General features: G+C 38.7%; 1 protein-coding gene across 4 annotated transcripts in view; it reads right to left on the reverse strand.

Annotated features, from left to right (window-relative positions):
• The window catches only part of TRPC3 (transient receptor potential cation channel subfamily C member 3), an 84,920-nt gene that overhangs the window by 22,512 nt on the left and 36,373 nt on the right, over nucleotides 1-26,035 (reverse strand). For all 4 annotated transcript variants that reach the window (XM_082389619.1, XM_082389618.1, XM_082389620.1 and 1 more), the window contains exons 4-10: nucleotides 22,818-22,982; nucleotides 19,848-20,064; nucleotides 17,965-18,198; nucleotides 15,291-15,555; nucleotides 11,110-11,305; nucleotides 9,590-9,799; nucleotides 6,228-6,311 (exon numbers count right to left, since the gene is read on the reverse strand). In XM_082389619.1, coding sequence (XP_082245745.1) covers nucleotides 6,228-6,311; nucleotides 9,590-9,799; nucleotides 11,110-11,305; nucleotides 15,291-15,555; nucleotides 17,965-18,198; nucleotides 19,848-20,064; nucleotides 22,818-22,982 — 1,371 coding nt within the window. The remainder of the gene's footprint in view (nucleotides 1-6,227; nucleotides 6,312-9,589; nucleotides 9,800-11,109; nucleotides 11,306-15,290; nucleotides 15,556-17,964; nucleotides 18,199-19,847; nucleotides 20,065-22,817; nucleotides 22,983-26,035) is intronic.

Below are 26,035 nucleotides of genomic sequence, written 5' to 3' on the forward strand. Positions count from 1 at the left end.
TGGTAAATTTAAGAAAATTGACATCGTAACAAGTATCTTTTCCGACCATAACGCTATGACACTAGATATCAATCACAGGAAAAAAAATTGTAAAAAATACAAACACATGGAGGTTAAACAATATACTACTAAATAACCAAGAGATCACTGAAGAAATCAAAGAGGAAATAAAAAAATACCTAGAAACAAATGACAATGAAAACACGATGACCCAAAACCTATGGGATGAAACAAAAGGAGTTCTAAGAGGGAAGTTTATAGCAATACAATCCTACCTCAAGAAACAAGAAACATCTCAAATAAACAACCTAACCTTACACCTAAAGCAATTAGAGAAACAAGAACAAAAAAACCCCCCAAGGTTAGCAGAAGGAAAGAAATCATAAAGATCAGATCAGAAATAAATGAAAAAGAAATGAAGGAAACAATAGCAAAGATGAATAAAACTAAAAGCTGGTTCTTTGAGAAGATAAACAAAATTGATAAACCACTATCCAGACTCATTAAGAAAAAAGGGGAGAAGACTCAAATCAACAGAATTCGAAATGAAAAAGAAGAAGTAACAGCTGACCCTGCAGAAATACAAAGAATCATAAGGGATTACTACAAGCAACTATATGCCAATAAAATGGACAACCTGGAAGAAATGGACACATTCTTAGAAAAGCACAACCTTCCGAGACTGAACTAGGAAGAAACAGAAAATATAAACAGTCCAATCACAAGCATTGAAATGGAAACTGTGATTAAAAATCTTCCAACAAACAAAAGCCCAGGACCAGATGGCTTCACAGGCGAATTCTATCAAACATTTAGAGAAGAGCTAACACCTATCCTTCTTAAACTCTTCCAAAATAGAGCAGAGGGAGGAACACTCCCAAACTCATTCTACAAGGCCACCATCATCCTGATACCAAAACCAGACAAAGATGTCACAAAAAAAGAAAACTACAGACCAATATCACTGATGAACACATGCAAAAATCCTCAACAAAATACTAGAAAACAGAATTCAACAGCACATTAAAAGGATCATACACCATGATCAAGTTGGGTTTATCCCAGGAATGCAAGGATTCTTCAATATATGCAAATCAATCAATGTGATACGCCATATTAACAAATTGAAGGAGAAAAACCGTATGATCATCTCAATAGATGCAGAGAAAGCTTTCGACAAAATTCAACACCCGTTTATGATAAAAACTCTCCAGAAAGTAGGATAGAGGGGACTTACCTCAACATAATAAAGGCCATATATGACAAACCCACAGCCAACATCATTCTCAATGGTGAAAAATCTGAAACCATTTCCTCTAAAATTAGGAACAAGGATGCCCGCTCTCATCACTATTATTCAACATACTTTTGGAAGTTTTAGCCACAGCAATCAGAGAGGAAAAGAAATGAAAGGAATCCAAATCAGAAAAGAAGAAGTAAAGCTGTCACTGTTTGCAGATGACATGATACTATACATAGAGAATCCTAAAGATGCTATCAGTCTTAGAGGAAAATATAGGCAGAACACTCTATGACATAAATCACAGCAAGATCCTTTTTGATCCACCTCCTAGAGAAATGGAAATAAAAACAAAAATAAACAAATGGGACCTAATGAAACTTAAACGCTTTTGCACAGCAAAGGAAACCATAAATAAGATGAAAAGACAACCCTCAGAATGGGAGAAAATATTTGCAAATGAAGCAATTGACAAAGGATTAACCTCCAAAATTTACAAGCAGCTCATGCAGCCCAATATCAAAATAACAAAAAACCCTATCCAAAAATGGGCAGAAGACCTAAATAGACATTTCTCCAAAGAAGATATACAGATTGCCAACAAACACATGAAAGGATGCTGAACATCACTAATCATTAGAGAAAAGCAAATCAAAACTACAATGAGGTATCACCTCACACCAGTCAGAATGGCCATCATAAAAAAATCCACAAACAATAAATGCTGGAGAGGGTGTGGAGAAAAGGGAACCCTCTTGCACTGTTGGTGGGAATGTAAATTGATACAACCACTATGGAGAACAGTATGGAGGTTCCTTAAAAAACAAAATAGAACTACCATACGACCCAGCAATCCCACTACTGGGCATATGCCCTTGAGTAAACCATAATTCAAAAAGAGTCATGTGGGCTTCCCTGGTGGCGCAGTGGTTAAGAATCGGCCTGCCAATGCAAGGGACACGGGTTCGAGCCTTGGCCGAGGAAGATGATCCCACATGCCACAGAGCAACTAAGCCCGCTTGCCACAACTACTGAGCCTGAGCTCTAGAGCCGGCAAGCCACAACTACTGAGACCACGTGCCACAACTACTGAAGCCTGAGCTCCTAGAGCCCATGCTCCGCAACAAGAGAAGCCATGACAATAAGAAGCCTGCGCACCGCAACGAAGAGTAGCCCCTGCTCACCGCAACTAGAGAAAGCCCGCGCTCAGCAGCAAAGACCCAACACAGCCATAAATAAATAAATAAATAAATAAATAAATAAATAAATAAATAAATAAATAAATAAATATATGAGTCTTGTACCACAATGTTCATTGCAGCTCTATTTAATTTACTAGCCAGGACATGGAAGCAACCTAAGTGTCCAGAGACAGATGAATGGATAAAGAAGATGTGGCACATATATATACAATGGAATATTACTCAGCCATAAAAAGAAACGAAATTGAGTTATATGTAGTGAGGTGGATGGACCTAGAGTGTGTCATACAGAGTGACGTAAGTCAGAAAGAGAAAAACAAATACCATATGCTAACACATATATATGGAATCTAAGAAAAAAAAAAAGGTTCTGAAGAACTTGGGGCAGGACAGGAATAAAAACGCAGATGTAGAGAATGGACTTGAGGACACGAGGAGGGGGAAGGGTAAGCTGGGACGAAGTGAGAGAGTGGTACTATCAAATGTAAAATAGATAGCTAGTGGGAAGCAGCCACAAGGCACAGGGAGATCAGCTCAGTGCTTTGTGAACACCTAGAGGGGTGGGATAGGGAGGATGGGAGGGAGACGCAAGAGGGAGGAGATATGGGGATATATGTATATGTATAGCTGATTCACTTTGTTATAAAGCAGAAACTAACACACCATTGTAAAGCAACTATACTCCAATAAAGATGTTTGAAAAAAAAAAGATGCTATCAGAAAACTACTAGAGCTAATTGATGAATTTGGTAAAGTAGCAGGATACAAAATTAATGCACAGAAATCTCTTGCATTCCTATACACTAATGATGAAAAATCTGAAAGAGAAATTAAGGAAACACTCTCATTTACCATTGCAACACAAAGAATAAAATACCTAGGAATAAATCTACCTAAGGAGACAAAAGACCTATATGCAGAAAACTATAAGACACTGATGAAAGAAATTAAAGATGATACAAACAGATGGAGAGATACACTATGTTCTTGGATTGGAAGAATCAACAGTGTGAAAATGACTATACTACCCAAAGCAATCTACAGATTTAATGCAACCCCTATCAAACTACGAATGGCATTTTTCACAGAACTATAAGAAAAAATTTCACAATTTGTATGGAAACACAAAAGACCCCAAATAGGCAAAGCAATCTTGAGAAAGAAGAATGGAGGTGGAGGAATCAGGCTCCCTGACTTCAGACTATACTACAAAGTTACAGTAATCAAGCCAGTATGGTACTGGCACAAAAACAGAAATATAGATCAATGGAACACTATAGAAAGCCCAGAGATAAACCCATGCACATATGGTCACCTTATCTTTGATAAAGGAGGCAAGAATATACAATGGAGAAAAGACAGCCTCTTCAATAAGTGGTGCTGGGAAAACTGGACAGCTACATGTAAAAGAATGAAATTAGAACACTCCCTAACACCATACACAAAAATAAACTCAAAATGGATTAAAGACCTAAATGTAAGGCCAGACACTATAAAACTCTTAGAGGAAAACATAGGAAGAACACTCTTTGACATAAATCACAGCAAGATCCTTTTGACCCACCTCTTAGAGAAATGGAAATAAAAACAAAAATAAACAAATGGGACCTAATGAAACTTAAAAGCTTTTGCACAGCAAAGAAAACCATAAACAAGACGAAAAGACAACCCGTAGAATGGGAGAGAATATTTGCAAATGAAGCAACTGACAAAGGAGTAATCTCCAAAATATACAAGCAGTTCATGCAGCTCCATATCAAAAAAACAAACAACCCAATCCAAAAATGGGCAGAAGACCTAAATAGACATTTCTCCAAAGAAGACATACAGATTGCCAACAAACACATGAAAGGATGCTCAACATCACTAATCATTAGAGAAATGCAAATCAAAACTGCAATGAGGTATCACCTCACACCAGTCAGAATGTCCATCATCAAAAAATCTCCAAACAATAAATGCTGGAGAGAGTGTGGAGAAATGGGAACCCTCTTGCACTGTTGGTGGGAATGTAAATTGATACAGCTACTATGGAGAACAGTATGGAGGGTCCTTAAAATACTAAAAGTAGAACTACCATATGACCCAGCAATTCCACTACTGGGCATATACCCTGAGAAAACCATAATTCAAAAAGAGTCATGTACCAAAATGTTCATTACAACTCTATTTACAATAGCTAGGACATGGAAGCAACCTAAGTGTCCATCGACAGATGAATGGATAAAGAAGATGTGGCACATATATACAATGGAATATGACTCAGCCATAAAAAGAAAAGAAAATGAGTTATTTTTAGTGAGGTGGATGGACCTAGAGACTGTCATACAGAGTGAAGTAAGTCAGAAAGAGAAAAACAAATACCGTATGCTAACACATATATATGGACTCTAAAAAAAAAAGGTTCTAAAAATCATTCTAAAAAATGGTTCTAGGGGGAGGACAGGAATAAAGACGCAGACGTAGAGAAGGGACTTGAGGACACGGGGAGGGGGAAGGGTAAGATGGGACGAAGTGAGAGAGTAGCCTTGACATATATACACTACCAAATGTAAAATAGATAGCTAGTAGGAAGCAGTCACATAGCACAGGGAGATCAGCTCGGTGCTTTGTGACCACCTAGAGGGGTGGGATAGGGAGGGTGGGAGGGAGACGCAAGAGGGAGGGGATATGCGGATATATATATATATATATATATATATATATATATATATATATATACACACACACATACATATAGCTAATTTTCTTTGTTATACAGCAGAAACTAACACACCATTGTAAAGCAGTTATACTCCAATAAAGATGTTAAAAAAAAAAGAACATAAATTGGTACAAGCTCCATCAAAATCAGTTTGATAATAGTTAAAAAATTAAAATGCACATATACTTTAACCAGACAATTCTATAGGCTTGCAAGTTTCAAATATCATGTATACAAGGTTACTTACTTGTATTGCCTGTAATAGCTAAATATTGGCAACACCCTCCATTTCCATCAATAGAAGGCTGATAAATTAAATACGTAACCATTACAAAGTAAGACTTTGACAGTCAGTGTGCTAAGCACTTTTGCAGAATGTGCTGCTTCCAAGAAAACCATATGAACAGGAGTATACCCATTAATTGACATTACCGTTCATTATAAATTCTTTGATCCTCATTCTTGTCATCTTGTAGTCAACAGAAATCTAAAGATTTGGTAGTCAAAGTGATCAACCAGATGGGAAGGACTATACCCTCTTCTGAGTTGGAAAATAGTGTTGAAATGTCACATCCAAGATCAAAGCGCAACAGACATTTTAAAGTAGTACTGATGCAACAGTATAGCCTAAGATTCCATTTGAAAAACAGATTATCTGGAGAAATGTACCAGGTTTTTTTGTACTGTGAGAACATTATTTTCCTAATATACCACATCTCCCACTGCTTTCTCCAGCTCAAGGTGTATGAAAGTGACCTTTGGAAATTGTGGCAACACTTTGCTTTCAGTATCACAAAGGAACTCTTCTTCCTCAATCAACCAACCAAACAAACAAAACAACAGCAAGAAGAAGAAGAAGGAGAAGGAGAGGAGGAACTTGGAGTCTGATTTCTAAAGTGCCCTCTAACATACCATTTTCTCTGTTCTGTTCTACCCTCATAGCACATCTGAAGAACTGAAGAAATAATTCTACTCACTTTTCTCTCTCACACACACACACACACGCACACACACACACATGAACACAGAGACATATATGGAACTACATACAGATAAAGAGATTTGTCTAATGAATGCTTACCTGATAACGTGTTGGCTGATTGAGAATGCTGTTAAAACTGTGTGATTCAAAAACTCTTGAGTTAGACTGAGTGAAGAGGTTTAACTAGGAAAAAATACAATTAACCTAGTAAATTAGAATACATTTATTTGGAAATCATAAATATAATCTACTTTATTCTCCCTGATAACATTTCTGGAGTCAACATTTCCGAGGGACATTCTGTGGAAGCTGAGTTTTATGAATGACTTCATATATTTCCAAAGGCAAAAATTAATGTGAGCTACACGCTCACATTTATCAAAATGTTGGACAGATGTACTGTAATAGAACTGTTTACCTGAAAAAATATTTTTAAAAGTTGGCTCATGTTAAACATAATTGTTCCTGGGGTCCTTGTACACTTTATCAAAATGTCTTCATGGCATCTAGAAGGAGAAATTGCACAGAAGCAACTCTATCTGCTCCTGAGCCTGTGCTCCTCTCCTACACTTGAACAGATAACACACTACAAGTTCAGAGGGTACAGGGTATCATTTGGTATTTTGTAATCCTAAAACATGAGCCAAAACGAAACGTCTTCCTAAAGATCTTGGAAGTACCCTGTGCCAGGTTCAACACTTTGGAGAGAATTGGACTAAAGTATTTTGGCTTTCTTTTCTTTTCTCTTTCTTTTTAAGGTTTAACTTTTGAGTGGGTAGGAACAGAAAGCAAGAGAAGACTGTCGTTACTGTCTACCCTTTACGTATGTCAACAGGGCCTGCATCTTATTTGCAGATAAGCTGCTACCTATACAGTGTGATTCAAAGGCAGGGCCCTTTATCCAAAAAAATGTATTCACTCCACCACCTGTCTTCCCACCATCATAACTTAGGAAGCGGTGGGATACTAGAAGGGAAGGAAGTGGCACTTATAGGTAAGGATCCTCCTGGTTTTGCCCTCTTTCGATTGTGGCAGGAGAAAACCTCAGCTAACAAAGTTAATTCTCCTATTTGCCACTAGAGGTCAGTCTCTGACTGTTGACTGAGGTTAGAGGTAAACGTTTAGATTGATTTCTTGCGGTTCCTTCCTGTCCTCTAAAAAAGAAAAGCAGAAACATAATTTCTCCAAATGTTTACTAAATTCAGGACACAGAGAGTATCTATAAAGATTAATAAGATTAAAGAGATAAAAACAGCTTCCTGAACAATTTAAGAAATAAAATCAAAACGGCAGGGTTTTTTTCTGGCCGCACCATGCCACATGCGGGATCTTAGTTCCCTGACCAGGGATCAAACCTGTGCCCGCTGCAATGGGAGCACGGAGTCCTAGCCACTGGACCACCAGGGAAGTCCCAAGATGGCAGTTTTTAACCAGATATGGGGAGACTAGGAAGCCAAGCAGCATGGCTCCTGAAAGATCAGTGCTCAACCTTCTTCTGTTTCCAGCAACGTCTCTGAAGAAAGCTGTTCTTCCTGCCGCTGTTGCAATACAGGCAGGAGAGGACCCCCTAAACAGAGCACATCTGCCGCCCTCACATCCCTGTGAGCAAGCTGTTTTTTTAAAAAAAAAAAACAGGGGTCTAGGTAGCCACAGCCAACTTGAATGTGCTCTTCTTAACCTGTTAGTATTTCTCCCCTTCTACATTATGACAGTATCAGGAATGAAGTCAAATGTCAGTGAAACCATTTGCCTACAGAAAGAAAACTTGAGGGTGTGAAGTGCTGGAGCTGTGCGTTCCCATGCTTGAACAGCTTCCCTTTTAAATAATAAAGCCTCAGAGAATAATAATCAATTCCCAGAGAAACAAATTGCCTTCCAAACAAAGTCCGTCTCAGCAGTAGCAGGAGTTGCCTAGGATGGCAATTAGAACCCAACCCATTTAAGACACCAGCTAAGCGGCAGCTAAAGGCACAGCCGGTGGGGAGGAGGTGGGGCAGTAACCAAGCCAGAGCCGCAGCTGCTGGGCAGGAGGCAGCCAGGTGCAGCAGAAAGAGTTAGACCTCTGAGGCCGGAAAACGCCAATTCCACGACTACCCCACACTGGCTAGCTCTTGTGACCTTGCATAGGTGAGTTGTTTTAATGGCTTCAGTGGTCTTATCTATAAAATGGGAATAATAATACCTACCTCACAGCGTTGCATGAGGTTCAAATGTACGGCAAAGCACTTTGTAAACTGTGTATGAGGAAGGGCACTGATATTTGTTGAGGCTGGAATTTTGTGCCTCTCATATCCTCCTCACAATAACCCTGTGAAGTTTTCTCTCTTTCAGGTGAGACAATTATGGCTTAGGGTAATGAAGTGATGTATCCATGTTACTTTCTACTAAGCCTTAAGCCAGAATTGAAACCCAGGTCTAATACCAAGGCTCTCTTCCTTACATTATGCTGCTTCTCACTGTATACAGTGAGATATTATTTGAAATCATAGCCAATCACTGTCTTGCAACCTAAGAGCCTTAAGAGCCCATATTCAGGTCAAACAAAGAAGGTTTAAAAGGCTACCTTCTGAAAGAGTAAGATGTAGAGTATTACAAATCTTGGAAATGCACACCTCTTTTAAAAAGTGAGAAATTAAATTGCACTAATCCTGTCTTTTTCCCCAGCATCAACTGAGAAAAAATATGCACTTTATGGAGGTAACATTGCTATCTTGTGGGCTCCATTTTCACAACTTTTAGGCAAAATTATATTTTAATTTTGCTCCTGTCTGCTTCACTCCCTATTATTTGAGGTTCTGCCAATATCCTTCTGTATCCTATACCAATTCTACCTCTGCAAATTAAGTTCCTGATACTAAAGTGCTAGCATGGAACTCATCTTTGTTAAAATCAAAGTATGACTCAATTAGTATGACTCAAGAACAAACCATTCTTGATTATTTATAAAAGGGAGTATTTATGGTTAATATTTGGGGGTGTTCTTAAGCCTGTATCAAGTTTATGATATTAAAGGAAAAAAGATTATTTAGCCCAATAAAGGGTTTCTACAAATAAGAATAATATGTTGGTGGTGAACTATATATACAACCAAGAGAAAAATGTGATGTTAGAACTATTTAACTTCAGAATAACAATTGAGAAGCATGGAACACACATAAAAAAACAAAGTGTTTTCTAGCAATAACTTTTCTGTTTACTTTTAACAAGTTAAAGAAGTTTTTTGTTTGTTTGTTTTTAATTTGGTAGTTTATATGAAATTCTGACCTAAAACAAGGCATAGACTAAGTGACTTCTTGATATATTATGCAGATATTAAGTATTAGTCTATGAAAGACTATGGAATGGACAGTTACTTTCAACATCTTCTAAGTTCACACATAAAAATTATTGAACAAACGTCAAAAGACAAGGAGAAAGACAAAACATTTATCTTCAGGTCTCAGTAAGCTTTTGATACCTACCCTGGACTTTGAGTTACCCATTCCCATTTCTATATCCTTCTGTAGCCTTCTCCTTCTGCATTTGGAAAAGTTAATGATCCGCATGATGAAATAAACGAATGACTTTGGACTAGGAACTAGACTGAAGGGTGGAGGTAATGTTTTTCCATCATCAAAATACGATAACCAAAGTTTTGAGCGAGCAAACTTCCATTCTACGTCACTGTCATCCTGTGTCACAAAAATAGAAAAAATATAACAACTGATTTTAAAAACTAAATATTCTAGTAATTGATCTTACAATGAACATACATTATGCTTTTGAAATACAAAAGTGGCATATATACATTTATCTGCATATAATCTCTATTGGGCTATATAATATTCTAAGTAATATCATTTTCATGATATTTAAAAATTTTCCTCTTCCATATGCCTCTGTCTGTACCCACTGAAATTTAACCAGAATTTCCTGTCCCCTATCCAAAAAACAAAGCATAAGCACAAGAAAAATTCAGGGTCGAGGAAGGATGAAAAGGTTAATTCCTCCCTCCCTCCCCACTCCCTCCAATTCTGCGTATTCAACAATAGTTCTCCGTTCCCCTCCTCATCTACACCCATCCAAGCCAGGTTGTTGACACAGCATATTATAAAGGGCAAAGGAAAAAGACAGCAGCATTCAGATGAATTGCACTTTGGAGGTTCTGTGTCTGCCATATGTACTCAAATGTCACATAAGGCCCTCAGTGGCCTATTTCTGTCTTAATCTCCTTTTATCCTCAGTGCTGCCCCCTGGTGGTGGGCATAAACATTCTATCTGGTAGGAAGAATGGAGAGAAGAAACGGAGCCGGTCCATGATTCGAAGAAGTTGGCTCAGTCATTTCACGCTGCCCAGTCTGCCATTACTACACCCAAGCAGGTGTTCAGAGTACCAGTTTTCATCTCTGGAGGACCTAACTTCTGCTTTGAGAACACTATCTTAATGTGTTTCTAAAACACAGACAGAGACTCGATGGACTTAACAAACAGTAAAGCGCTAAAGAGATACACCACACTAAACTGGAGTACATAAGAAAATATATATACAGTGATGAAGAAAGGCACCAAATCGAGCCCAATCCCAAACAAAAATAAAGTGATTTCTAGAATACTAAAAATTCTGACTAGATAAAGAACGTCATCAAAGTTTACCAGGCATCTAGTAATTCCTCTACTGGGATCTTTCAGATGGTTGGCTGGCCAACGTAGGAGAGAATAATTTCCCTGTGGCCAATACTTCTTCTAGACACTAATTCAGCAATATACCCTGAGAGAAGGCAGAGTGATGGTAAATGCATGAGGACCCCTGCTGTGCTCCTAGAAGATACTAGAAGGTGTATTACCACCTATCCAGATGGAAAACACAGAGAAAGGCCCTGCTGTGGTCTAGGCCTCTTTGTTGACAAGAGCAGGCGCTCCGGTACAGGGCACAAAAGCAGACGCAGTGTGCTGTTAGAACGAAATGGCAAGGACAGACACAGTGGGTAGGAAGCGGATTTACCTCAATCTCTTGATATGAGCTATTAATCATAGCAATGAGCATGTTGAGTAGAACCACCACCATAGTTACATTGTATATTCCATAAAGAACGTATCCAATATTCTCTATGAATTTGTGATCATATTTGAGCACAACGGAAGTCACTTCAGACAACCCAAATATTGACCAAAACAAAGTCTTGAAACTTTCTTCTACACTGTTGAAAGAATAAGGCAGAGAGTCAATAAATAAACAGTTTTCAGTACGAAAAAGTCAAAAGTAAAAACAAGTTAAGGTCTGAATACTGCACAGATGTAAAATGCTATTGTATTAAACTATCATCATAATACCCCGATCATAAAAATTTTGTTATATTTAATAGAACATTTTCTCTCAGGTTTTTAGGAACTGGTGATTGAATGGTGCCGATGCCTAGTTTTTCTTTAAGTTATCATCAAGTGAAAATTTTCTGAGCTTGGCAGGGGAAAGCTGAAGTCATGTCCCAATACCCATTCCTTTTTCCTAGAAGGATGGAAGTTTGGGGTTTGATTTTGCAGGTGGTTTAGGAATTTAGGTCAAGCTTTCTGGAGTAGAACAAGATTAGGATTAAAATTATATACCCACTTCAAAAAAAAGTATGTACAAACTTACTCCTTGCAGCATGGCAGCAGGGAAGAATGAAAACTACCAAAATACCCATCAATAGAGGAGTGGGTAAATAATTCTAGTACATCTATAAATCTACGCAGCCACTGGGAAAAAATGAGACAGATCTGCCTTCATGTGTTTATATAAAATGATATCCAAGATATATTATTAGAGAAAAAATGAGATGTAGCAAGTGTGAAATAGTCTACTGTTTTAATAACAAAGAGGGGTATACAAATTCTTATATTCTTGTTTATGCAAAAAACATCTCTGAAAGTATCCAAAAGAAACCATTGCCTCTGTACCTAAGGAGAACTAAGAGACTGGGGTCCAAGGCTGAGGAAGGGGACAGGCTCTTCACTGTAGATACTGCTCTACATGTATTTTTCGCCACAAGAATATATTACCTACCTAAAAGTTTTACTTAAGTGGAAGTGAAGAGAAGGCAACAGAATTAAAGATTCCTATTCTTTTCCCTTAATTTATATAGTCTACTTCCTGATTCTTCCATCACAGCAGTTAGCACTTAAGTCCTCACCAGACTAATTACCTACTTGTATCCCTTAAATGAACTATGCCAACTGAATCTGGCTGGTTTTGTCATACAACCGAGTGGTAATCACTGATCTGTGAACCATGAGAATAATCCTTAAACAGTTACACATGTAGAATTCCAGTAAAAAGGAGGGTTCAAAAGTAAGCCCCTTTTTTTTTTCCAAAGAAAAATGTATGGAAATAGTACTTTTTTTGGTTTGTTACAACAGATTCTAAACAACAATTTTATAGATTTGTAGGTTTTAGTACTAGTTTAATTCAATCATTCAACAAATATTGATGGAGCACCTATTATGTTATAGAAATTGTGCTAGACCCTGGGGATAGAGGGTTGAATAGAAAGGTTCTTGTTCCTGTAGAGTTACTCTTGATTATGAAACATTTGATGATGTGATGTTATAGCATAGATGCTAAAGGAAGAATAAGAAAGACTATTAGCCTCTTTGTTCCTGCTGTGAATTTAACAGAATCACAAAATGCCCCCACTCCCTCCTCTTGCTCCTTTGCAAACCTTCCCGCCTCTAACGCTGGGAATATAGATTCCCGAGAATCCATATGTGTGGGGAGAGGGGGAGAGGGAAAAGGACAGGACACTGGCAGTTTCTGAGCTCCTACTATGGGCAAGAGGCTTTATATAAATTACCTTCCATATCCTTACAATGACCTGATTCAAACCTTATTGTGCTTTTTTTCTTTTGGCCTCACCGCGGGGCATGGGGGAGTCTTAGTTCCCCAACCAGGGATTGAACCCGCACCCCTTGCAGTGGAAGCGCGGAATCTTAACCACTGGACCACCAGGGAAGCCCCTATAACACTTATTTTAAAAACAAGAAACTAATACAGAGAAATGTTAAGATACTTAACCAAAGACCACAGCTAGAAAAGAGCAGACGTTGCATTCACAGCCAGGTCTGCCTGATTTTCCAGCCTATGATCTTTCCACTATATCATGTTGTCAGGTCCTCACACAAAGCAGTGATGAAATGTAGTGTATAAGATGAGTTCTCATAGAGGTCAAAGGGGTACTAGTGTGTGCAGGATCTCTCTGTCCTTCCCTCCCGGGTTCAAACAGAATCTTTTTTTTTTCATTACAATAAAGTGAGTTTCAGTTCTCTTTCACCCCTACGATCTGCTCTATATTAACTACTTGGAAAAATTGATTTCAAAACAATTTAGATCCCTGGAAGGGCTTGATATTCTATTTTAGTCCACAGGGAACTTACTGAAGGTCTAGTTTGTTTTCAGCTGTGGCATTACAGGGCACAGAGGGTACAAAGGGAGGCACGGAGGACCTTCTGATCTCCTCACCTGGAAGGACCACAGTACAGACGGAGGGCCCGCCTCCCTGACCACTAAACAGCAATGGGTGACAGAGGATCTGGCAATGTGGACTCCTCTACGCTGAGGGGACTTAAAGGGACAATGACTAAGAAAGCTTATTCAAGGAAGACGTGGAAGGTAAGCCTCCAGTGCAGACGCCAGTATGATCAAAGGAAGGAAGTGGTACTACTGTACAGTGGACGGTACAACGTTTAGCTATAATTTCTTCTTCTTCAACTCCCTGTACTGATTAATGATACATTAACATAAAAGCCAATGCTCCGGGACTTCCCTGGTGGTGCAGTGGTTAAGAATTCACCTGCCAATGCAGGGGACACGGGTTCGATCCCTGGCCCAGGAAGATCCCACATGCCATGGAGCAACTAACCCCGAATGCCACAACTACTGAGCCTGCGCTCTCGCGCTCTTGTGCCACAACTACTGAGTCTGCATGCTGCAACTACTGAAGCCCGTGCACCTAGAGCCTGTGCTCCACAACAAGAGAAGCCCGCACACCACAACGAGGAGTAGTCCCCACTCGCTGCAACTAGAGAAAGCCCGCATGCAGCAACAAAGCCCCAATGCAGTCAAAAAAAAAAAAAGAAAGCCAATGCTTCTTTTTGAAATAATAGTAATGGCTACAAAATAATGAAACTACATTTAACATCATACATAATGTAAGAGATATCCAGTATTAAAAATTTGCTACCCAATTCTCTTAAAATAGCTAGTTTTATCTAGGATTTCACTGAGTTTTGATCCATTCTGTGGTCACTCACTAAACTCAAAGAGATGAGCCTTTGGAGCAATGTAATCGCACACAAGCACTGTTTCTGTTTTTTGTTTTCTTAGGTTTTCCCCATCCCTTTCCTTTTTTTCTTTTTGCGGTATATCTGATGTACGATATTACATAAGTTTCAGGTGTACAACACAGTGACTCACAATTTTTAAAGGTTATATTCCACTTACAGTTGTGACGAAATATTGGCTGTATTCCCTGCACTGTACAGTATATCCTTGAGCCTATCTTATACCCAATAGTGTGTGTCTCCTAGTCCCCCACCCGATTATTACACCCCCCACTGGTAACTACTCGTTTGTTCTCTACATCTCTGAGTCTGTTTCTTTTTTGTTATATTCACTAGTTTGTTGTATTTTTTTAGATTCCACATATAAGTGATATCACACGGTTTGTCTTTCTCTGTCTGACTTATTTCAGTTAGTGCACTCCAAGTCCATCCACATCTTCTTTATCCATTCCCCTGCTGATGAACACTTAAGTTTGTTTCCATACCCTGGCAATTGTAAATAAAGCTGCTATGAACATTGGGGTGCATGTCTCTTTTTGAATTAGTGTTTTTTTTTTTTTTCTTATATATACCCAGGAATGGCATTGCTGGATCATATGATAGTTCTATTTTGAGTTTTTTGAGAAACTTCCATACTGTTTTCCACAGTGGCAGCACCAGTTTACATTCCCACCAACAGTGTACGAGGGCTCCCTTTTCTCCACATACTCGCTAACATTTGTTCTTTGAGGCACTAACTATGTTTACTGGATTTTTTTCCTGCTCTTAAAAACATCTTTATTACAATCATTGAAAAATTTTTTTTTGCTTCATCTAGACTTGTTAGAATTTCCCTTCATCCTACCTTTTTTTGTAAAATGTTTTACTTACGTGGTAAAAGCAGCATTTACTTTAGCCCCAAGGTAGTAAGAATAAAGTATGAACATGCCAATCATAAAAGCAAGAAACACCATAATAAAGAGGACCATGAACTTAAATATGTCCTTCACAGTCCTTCCAAGAGAGATCTGTAAGGGGCCGAAGCTCTCATTCGCAGGGAGGATGTAGGCGATCCGAGAAAAGCTGAGCACGACAGCGATGGCATAGAGACCTTCAGATATGATCTGAGGGTCCGAAGGGAGCCATTTATCTCTGGCTACAAGAAAAGAGAGAGAGCGATTAAAGACGGAACTTTCTTTTTTTTAAATTTTTTTTCTTTTAATTAATTAATTAATTATTTTATTTTTGGCTGCATTGGGTGTTCGTTTCTGTGCGAGGGCTTTTTCGACTTGCGGCGTACGGGGGCCACTCTTCATCGTGGTGCGCGGGCCTCTCAGTGTCGCGGCGTCTCTTGTTGCGGAGCACAGGCTCCAGACGCGCAGGCTCAGCAGTTGTGGCTCATGGGCCCAGTTGCTCTGCGGCATGTGGGATCTTCCCAGACCAGGGCTCGAACCCGTGTGCCCTGCACTGGCAGGCAGATTCCCAACCACTGCGCCACCAGGGAAGCCCAAAGATGGAACTTTCTATTCATTGCTAACTATGTGGAATACCTTAAAGAGGAACTACCTTGTAGGTAGGTGGTTATTATCTCAATTGAAACTACTCTACATTTAATGAACCCTCCAGGCACTACTTTTCATGTTAAACCAGAAACATATGAATTCTACATTCATATGGTTTCTTTTAATGGAGGAAACACTATTATAAAGATACAAAGCTGACTTCACATTGAGCAGAAACAGAATAAAGTACAAGGGATGAAAAAAGAGGTGAAAATGCTTCATTAGATACAGACTGTGTCCAGGATGACAAAACAGCTGACCTGACTGATTTGTCCCCTCAGTTACCAGATTTATTGACCGGCTATTTTATCATCCTATAGGCTCAGTTGGCACAAATCTGCTTTTCCCTATTTCATGGGAAAACTAGTTCATCTAACAGTTTATGCAAGTAAAATGTCATATTATAAGAAGTGAGAATGTCACTGAATCACAGTGGTGCTGTCAATGTGATGTCTGAGCAACACAGCTGGTTCCTGGAAAGTATAAAATGCTACTGAGGTGCAAAAATCTTGGCAACAGATTCTAAATGAGGACCCCCAACACCCCTTTCAAGGTTACTTTAGTAAGTTCACAGCAGACTATTGGATACTCATTTCCCTGGAAGATCAGCGAAACACTATGTGGTTAATTCTGTGAGAACTGGGTCACTCCCAGAAGGATGGTACACTGCAGACATTTCCAACAACAACAAAAATGAACATTTATTGAATGTTTAATATGTACCAGACATTGCGCTTTCAATGACTCTATGGATCTGAGGTTATTATTCTCTTCTCAAAGATGCAGAAACCAAGACTTAGAAAGGTTAAAAACTTGATGAAAATCACAGTAAGGAGTGAAGCCTAAATTCACAGATTTCCATTCCTCCAGATGATAGTCATTAGACACACACAAGTAAATTTAAATAAGAAGGTACTGAAATAGTCAAGATATATGTTACACACAAATACAATCTAAGCTATTTCCTTAATTATAAGTGGTAATCACTTGCTCATTTGATCTGGCCTCCTTGGTGTATAAAAATCTTTGTTTGCTGACAGTAAGAGATAATGTGTTTAAATTTCACAATGTGTAAAACATACACCTTCATTTTAGAGCATGTACTCAGCCTTCTTCAATAATGTTAACATGCTGCTGGTACGTATCACAATGTACTTATAAAGAGTTATTCCTCACAATCAGAACGCATTTAAACTCTGTGCCTGAGTTTCCTTATCTGTAAAATGAGGGTTAGACAATAATTGCTAAAATCTTTTCCAGGTTTAAGATTTTGCAACTATATGAAAATTTGTTAATTGTGGCTTCCCAATTTCGCCTTAAGGGAAGGGAAGCTAACATTACTTAATATCGGTTTGCAGTGGGCAAGGAAGGCATCGGTATCCATGCACCTCTGATGTCACTGGGGTCTCCTGCTCTCATGATCTAGAGAAGCCTGGCTTCTCCATCCCACGTCGTAGGAGCACAACATCCTTCCCAGCATTCCTGCTGGTTCTGCAAAGCTTACATTCTCACTGTCACTTTAGCTCCTATTTCCTGCCTCTGCTGAATTTTTGTTCACTTCCCTGTACAGCAGTTTAGCACCTTTTATTATTTTATCTCCTCTAACCCAGCCTCTCAGGGACTCATCTTCCACATCAAACAATTTAGCAAGCTATTTTTCCCCCCAATTAAAGACAATTTCATGTCCTAAGAATATATAAGCATAATCATGATGTTAGGCTTACAGGTCATTTTCTCCCACCTTGCAATACCTCCTTTTTACAGATGTGAAAACTGAGGCACAGAGAAGTAAACTAATTTGAACAAAGTCACACAGCTAGGGAGAGTCAGTGCCTTGATATGAATCTAGTTTTATACAGCTCTAAAGCTCAGGTTGTTTCTACCATCTCTACACATTCAGCACGCATCTCATACTAAACATACTCTTTACTGGCACTCCCTTCCAAAATGTGCTTGTAATACCCTTCCTGAGACAAAAGAGGATTCTGCAGCCGATAACTTACCATAAGTGAAATACTGTATCTCTGGTGGAAGTGTAACTTCACTGAGGTCGCTCTCTTGGACATAACTGTCCACATACTGTTGTGCTTTTGTTGCCTGAAGGAAAGCCAGGAATCTGGCTGTGAAAGCAGCAATGAAGATGGAGAGCATCCCGAAGTCTAGGACATTCCACAACTGCAAAATGTATTCCCTGGGTCCTTCCAGCCAGAGCTCCTTACACTCAGACCACATCATTCCTGTCACAAGACGCACAGGTTACAGACAAGAGTTTACTGCTTGGATCGGGAAGCTACTATCTCGTCCACCATCAGTCCCCACCTATAAAACGCCCCAGTGTAAAGCATGCCACTAGGCACCGTAAAGCACTGATGGACGACAGCTCGGGAAGGGAGGTGCTGGGCAGAGTTAAATGAAAGAAGAAGCTTCGACTGAAGGAATGATGCACTCCATCAAGTTAGATTTTGGTGAAACATAATTCTACATGTGGCACAAGAAATGGTGCTACTCTTATGGGGGCAGGGCAGGAGGGAGGGAAGGAAATAAGCAAGGAAGGCTCTTCACAGCAAATGATTTTGGCCCATGAAACACTTGGAGGAGAGGAGAAAATTCATCTTTATAAAATGACAATGGTTGTCAAATCATGGTGATTATTAGAGAAATAAGCCCCTAATTGAGAACCGTACTCTACACTTTTAACAAGAACAGTCTTCCAGTCATCCAGGAACACTTACCTCATTCCCCTACCCTCTCTCCTCATTTCAGCTTCATGCTGAGAAGGTGAGGAATGTCATTGGAAAAAGAAGAAACCCTTAAGCAGGAGGCCCTAGGACATTATGAAGAAACTGAAAGCAGAAAATGTCGTTCTGGGAGAAGACAAAATATGCCAGTTTAACAACTAGTCCTGACTATGTAAGGGGAAAATATTGCAGCGCTTTTAAAAGACATGTAGTGGCTCAAAATAAAATTCATAAAATAATTAATTGACCCAGGTTAAGGCCACAGGAGTGAATGAGGAGGAGAACCAACCCATTAATTTGGGAACTGAGAAGATAATAAGAAACATTCTGTGTGAAATAGAATATACAAAAATGACTTTGGATTAGTGATCAATAGATAAACTGGTTCCAATCTTTATTTTTTTTCTCATATTGCTTAAAATGTTTACTTTAACATAGTTATTCAAAACGAGCTATTGTGAGGTGAAGTAACAAACATTCTGAAAATGGAAACTCTCCTTAAAAAAACCTCTGAAACGGAAGCAATAAATGTTCTTTAATCATCAGTTAATAGCCACTAGGTTATTTCAGAACTATTTCAATTAAATATTTGATCATCACAATGAGTCACATTTTATTTTTTTAAATTAATTTATCTTTTTAATGTCTTTATTGGAGTATAATTGCTTTACAATGGTGTGCTAGTTTCTGCTTTATAACAAAGTGAATCAGCTATACATATACATATATCCCCATATCTCCTCCCTCTTGCATCTCCCTCTCACCCTTCCTATCCCACCCCTCTAGGTGGTCACAAAGCACCCAGCTGATCTCCCTGTGCTATGCGGTTGCTTCCCACTAGCTATCTATTTTACAGTTGGTAGTGTATATATAAAAATGGCATTTTATTCAGTAATTGAAGTTGGATTTCTGAAACATGGTATATTGATAATTAAGCTTATGTTACTCATAAAAATTTTGTTTAGTGTTAAGGGATACCTTGCAGCATTATCAAGCTGCCACATTATTCCAGTATTTGCTATTCTGCTTATCTTCCAGTGGGGCTGTTGTCACCATATAATGTACCACAGCATTTTACATAGAACATGGCAATCATTATATAGATGTTATTTTGGGAGAAATTAGAATACTTGAAATAAAAGGCTTACCAAGAACCCAGACCATAATTAGCATTTCAGTCCATGTGAACCGGGTGGTCTTCACCCTGAAGATCTGTCTGGGATAGTCAGTAACAGTGATATTGGGCAACGTGGTGATCCCTTCGAATCTGTCTGAGGCATTGAACACAAGCAGGCCCAGGAAGATGATGAAAGAAGCAGCGTGTGCCACAAACTTCATAAAAGGGCTTCGCAGGATTTTCCCCAGCTGTGAGAAGGCAAACAAACAGACAGACAAAAACAAAAAACAGCAAAACCTTTTACTTGAGGAAATCTGGCTTCCACTTATGAAAACTACTATACAGGATTAAAAAAAAAAAAAAACAGATAAAATGAGAACACTCTCAAAATTCTGCTTTTGTCTCTGAAGAGTTATACATTGTAAAAATTACTCCTTTTAGGGGATGCTTCCTCTAAGAATAATTTAAGAGGTCTTCAAACTTCATTGTTTCTAAATATCCAATTTGTCTTAGGATAGACTTCATTCACAGATGCATTTCTGGAAATTACAAGGCATATACTGGTTATTCTTATTTTTACATGAAAGATTATGCAGTGGCAGGATTTTAGAGTCTAGGAAAAGAAACTCCAAACTTGTAATATGTAATTCTTTATAATTGAAATGTTATGATGAGTTTGTAGACTCATTCATTTATAATTGAAATGTTATGATGTTTTTGTAGCACATTACAAACCCTTTGAAGATTAAAAGAAACTTACTACTACAGAAGTAAATTTTTGTTCTCACTTCTACGTATTCCAAAATCAATTTGTACTTTGTATGATATAAAAAGGCAGAAAACGTTATAATAAACATAAATATTTTATCTGTTACTATCCAATAAGAGCAGAGAGATACACAATAATTAAAACCTGTAAGTAGGTTAACTTAATGAAAAGTCATCCCTGAGTTTGGAAAATCATATAAATAGTACAAAAGCATTTTTAAAGTTCAGTTTATAATGATTTTAAGGTAACTCTTTTAAAATCCCATGTGATATAATGTCCTTAAAAGCCATATGTTCTAGTAGAAATGAAAAACAATTCCTTCTGTCCCAAGAGCTGCTGCAGTCTAAGAATTAGGTATATTTGGTAGATTTATCAGATAAGTTCTCTATTCTGCATACTCAGACCCTACTTTCAAACTCAGTCTGTGACCTTGAAAAGTACCAAGGTTCACGTTTAAAAGACTGTAACTTCAAACAAATGTTTTTGTATGTCCAGAAACTTAATTTGATGTCAACAAATAACCAAAGAATGTCAAACATTTCTGGGATTGGACATGAATGCACACAGACAAATGTCACATTTTCCATATTAGACACAGAAAAATAAACCACTCATTTACATATCACTGTGCTGTCCCACAGCTGCCGAGAGGACACACTGGGGTAGTTCATCCACAGCACATAGTGATTTGGGGGGAGTCGCCAAGTCTGTTTCTCCTAAAGGTTGATCTTTGAAAATGTTAAATAACATGAAAAAAAAAAAAAAAAAGCAACATGCTTATCCTAAAAGTGGGATACAGGTGGAGAATTCTTACTATATTGTCCTTTCACCACAGGATAAGTGGTATATGGCAGGTATAAATGTGGGCTCCAGAAACAACTCAGTTCCCTCCTTTCCCTTCTCTGCTGGGCAGAGTTCACCACATCATTAGCTGCACTTTTACAAGTGAAGAGAAAAAAGAATAGACTTCAAGATGCCTACTTCAAACTCAATATGTTTTAACTGGGTAAGCTGCCCTAAGAGACAAACACGTATAAATCTGAACATTCCAATTCATTTCCCCCAGGAAGGGAAATTATTTGGGTGGGATATGATTTTTGCTTTAATGCATGCTCTCTCCCTATTTATAGTTTTTAGTCTTTAGTGTTTATGTATTAGCAGAATCGTAAGGTATTTGTCCATGATATGTAACAAAGGAACTTAGTTGAGTCATCAAAATTGATCAAAATGACAACATTTCTGCCTTAAACTTCACGGGCAGCTCAACGACGAAGTGAGATGGATGAATATTCTTACGCGTATATGGGCCTGCAGAGCAGGACTCCGCAGGAGGAGACAGATGCGCCAGAGAGATGACAGATTTCCAGGGTCATTTGTGAGTGGCCTTGACTCATTTTGCCTGAAACTGCCTCTGATTTTAACAAAACCAGATTTTAGAATATAAAAATAGGACTAAAGGATCTCAGAACTGTTTATTCTCCCTGGCAGTGTCCTTTATTAACCTAATACAGATTCTGTTAGCATGACTCCTATTCCTTTCCACATCTTGTTTAGAGGATCTCTTAGGCACAATTAAATTGACTGTATACTGGCAAAGTTGAGAGAGGGATAAAGGTAGTGAACAAAATGATTCAAACAAAACTAAATAGATGAACAATCTAAAAAATCCAAAGCCCCCCAAACCCAAATTCAACATTTTTTAGAATCTCCTGAAGGAACAAAGGGCTAGGGGAACCTGACATGTGCTTTCTTGAAGACTTTGGATAATACCACTGTTCAGAACCGAGCTTAATACACCCAGCCCCAGATCTTTTTGACAGGTTCAACCGAGCTGCCTTTTCAGTTCTCAGGTTAACTGTTTCTTGGAACCACTGCAGGAGGGCTCTTCCTCTTCCACAGGCCAGTCTGGTAGACTATTTATTAAGCTGGCAATAGAATCCGTACAATTGCTACTTCACTTAAGCAGCTTTTCCTCCTGCTTACCATGGGGATTTTATCTTAAAAGCCTAAGTATTATATGCCTGCAAATATGATCTATCCCACTAGTACCAAATCCTTTTCATCCCTTATTTGAACTAATCCAGTCATTAAAAAGCAGAATTCGTGTTCTTGAGTCAATTAACATTCAGGGTAAAACTGATAAGAGCCTTAAGTAGGAAGCTTTTTCCTTTTTCATCCTCAAAGGACATAGTACACCAACCACAGAGGAAACAGAGGTGAAAAAGCCGGTACCCTGCTGCAAGGTGCAATCCAGTAGCCGATGGCAAGGAACGGAAGGCCCAAGGCCACGACCAGAACCACCAGACACTTGATAGCTATCGTCTGTTCCCGCAGGCCTGAGAGGTTCTCGTACCAGATTGTCAAGAGCTGCTGCTGGCAATTGGGGTGAGCCACAAACTGTTGGTCGGGACAGAGAGAGAGGGAGAAAGAGAAGTAGGTTACCATGCCATTGTCGACAGTTCGGCTACCGAATGCATGTGCATCCTAAAGATATTAATGCACATTTTGTTTCCAGATATAGGCACTGGAAGGTTTCTGGTAATATTCTTTACCTTCCCTTTGTTTTTCAAAATTGCTCCAGAACTATTACAAGAACTAAAGTGGAAACATGAGGGTAAAACTGACGTTGTCCTTAATCATAATTCTTTCTCTCTGTACTTGCAGACTCCTCTATGGAATCTGGGTGACGTATGCTTTCCTTTGCGGAAACGTGTCCCATGTTGCTGTCTGCCAGCTTACTTGCATTCAGTTCAAAATGGAAAAGAAAATAGTTATTTGGTTTACTGGCTACTATAGCTAAAGGAGAAATGTGTTACTGTTTCATGAGCAACTCCTAAAATGATACATCTATGAAAAATACATACATGATACGTCCTATGTGTATGTATGCCCTACCGTAGCAAATATGCAAAAGATTTGCAAAAACTCAGTGAACCTCCAAGTGTTATGCTTGATCCACATTTGCTCTGCTTCCAGGAATTGGCATCAAATATCACATCCATCCTATTTTAGTAATCTGTACTCTTTTTGTTGCTTCCTCTATCACAGGTCAAAAAAACCACAAACATTTATCTCTATCAATTCTTTTATAATTACAGCTCTAATCAGGAAAAACATGAGCAAATTATACTTATTTTAGCCCTGCTATTTTATTTTATTATTTTGTTTTATTTTATTATTTTATTTTATTTTTGCCATCTGATTTTGCTAAGTCATCTGCCTACATCTATATAGAAGAACTGGGATTTCATTAAGGTCCTGTCTTCATTCAGGTAGCAGAATATATTTGTAGTCAGGCCCATGTGAAAAGGTCCCTACATCAAAAGGTGCCTATCTGCAGCTGGATATGCCTTTCTTTGAACGGCCATCTGCACTTTGCCCAAGCTTGGGAATTATTCAGGGTCATTCACAAATCAGCTACGAGTGTCAACATATTTTTAAAAAAGAGTGCTTAGCAACACAAAAATCAAGGTATAACTGTCTTCTATAAAATGCAACAAACAACAAAGAACCTGTTAGGAAGTACCCATGAAATGTTTTTGCAAATTCTGAGAGGCAAAGGAAGCAGCCGCAGTTCCCACTAACTAACTAATCAAGTTCTAGTTAATGATCTGAATGCTTCTTAGTAACTCTAGGCAATTCCTCAAGTTACCTGGCTATTTATCAATAGCATACCTACAAGGAAATGAACAGGATTCCACTTAGTGGTGTAGAGTTTCCCATCAGCTGTTCTAATTAAAAAAAAAAAAAGAAAAGAAAAAACAAAAATAAAACCTCATCTCCCAGGTTGGGCGGTAGAGGCACAACTTTCCTCAAATTCCCACTCTTTCCCCCAGTGTGCACCCGCCCTCTGGGAAGTCCACTGACTTTGCTATGACAGCTGCCACCACTATGCAGAAGGAAAACTTGACAATCCATTGACAGAGGTGGTGAGGATGAGTTTACAAATATCAGGTTTGAAATACTTAACTGAATTTTTTTCCAATAATACAAAGGAAATGAACAGCAGGATTTGGGAGATTGAAAGTACTAAAAGGAAGATGCTATTTTTTTCTTGCTTGATGAGTTCAATGTGAAAAAGCATATTTTATCTTGTAAGTTCCTCTTAATTTAGTTATAAAAATCCCAGGCCCTGAGGCTCATGGGTCATTGCTAGCGGCTAAGTATATATTAGATCTTCTTTCCAAATTCAAGATTCTGTCACTCTTCCAAAGTTCTGATTTTTGAAAACAGTATTTCAAGATCAATGCAGTCATTACTTGAACTCATGATGAAATAAAATCAAGGTTGAAGGCTTCCTGGGGTCTATGTAACAATTTCCTAGGAGTCTTACTGAGAATTTCTCCAAACTTCCACTTCTGCCCCTGTACTATATTGGATCATTACCTTCCTGCTTCACCCCTCCTTTTGTGTTAAGAATCTTCATCCCCTCTACGGTTCTTCTTCTTTTTTATTTTTTTAAGATTTAATTTTATTTATTTTTGGCTGCACTGGATCTTCATTGCTGCATGTGGGCTTTCTCTAGTTGCAGGTAGCAGGGGCTACTCTGTTGCGATGCTCGGTCTCTAGGCATGCAGGCTTCAGTAGTTGCAGCACGCAGGCTCAGTAGTTGTGGCTCACGGGCTCTAGAGCACAGGCTCAGTAGTTGTGGCACACAGGCTTAGTTGCTCCACGGCATGTGGGATCTTCCCGGACCAGGGATCCAACCTATGTCCCCCACATTGGCAGGCGGATTCTTATCCACTGCACCACCGGGGCAGTCCCCCTTCTACGGTTCTTAAATGTCTGTCTCATTCATTCATTCATTCTTCAAAATGTCATAAGCCCCTCCTACACGCCAGGCAGGTGTTAGGTATTTGGTACAAGAAGACCAAAACGGGAACATCGGTATTGCAGTAAGTGATAAGTGGTCCCTGTTGCAGAGCACGCAGTAAGCTCTACATAAACGTGAAGAAGTTATTATAATGGAGACTTGGATTCCATAGGCTTGCCAAGATAAATAATCAGCATTTAAAATAGTCTTAATCTGAATGTTGGTCCAAATGTCTTGGTGTTTGGAGGATCTGCATTTGTGGGAAGTTGGAGAGATGTAACTAAAAGGCAGTCCTGTGACTCCAGCTAAGCTCAGCTTAGGAATGGGAATGGTGCATTCAGAGAAATCTACAGGTAGAGCATACAATGTCATCAGATCAGATTACCACTTGGGAAGTCAACATGCACTTGTTTATAGGCCAAGGGTTTCTGTAAAACAGAAAATCCACATGAAGTTAAGAGACACTTGGACACGTGTCCCTGTGAAATTGATGGACAAATTTCCCTTCTGTGGCTGTCCAGCCTTTCTTTCTTAGGTTTTAAACTCTTGAGTACAGAAATATTAATGTTGTAGTATGGCTCCCTCTTCTTGCTCTTCCTCCTTGAGCTAATCTTTAAATTTGAATCTTTAAATGCTT

The sequence above is a fragment of the Balaenoptera borealis genome, assembly GCF_965194805.1.
Source record: "Balaenoptera borealis genome assembly, chromosome: 4".
Taxonomy (NCBI): Eukaryota; Metazoa; Chordata; class Mammalia; order Artiodactyla; family Balaenopteridae; genus Balaenoptera; species Balaenoptera borealis.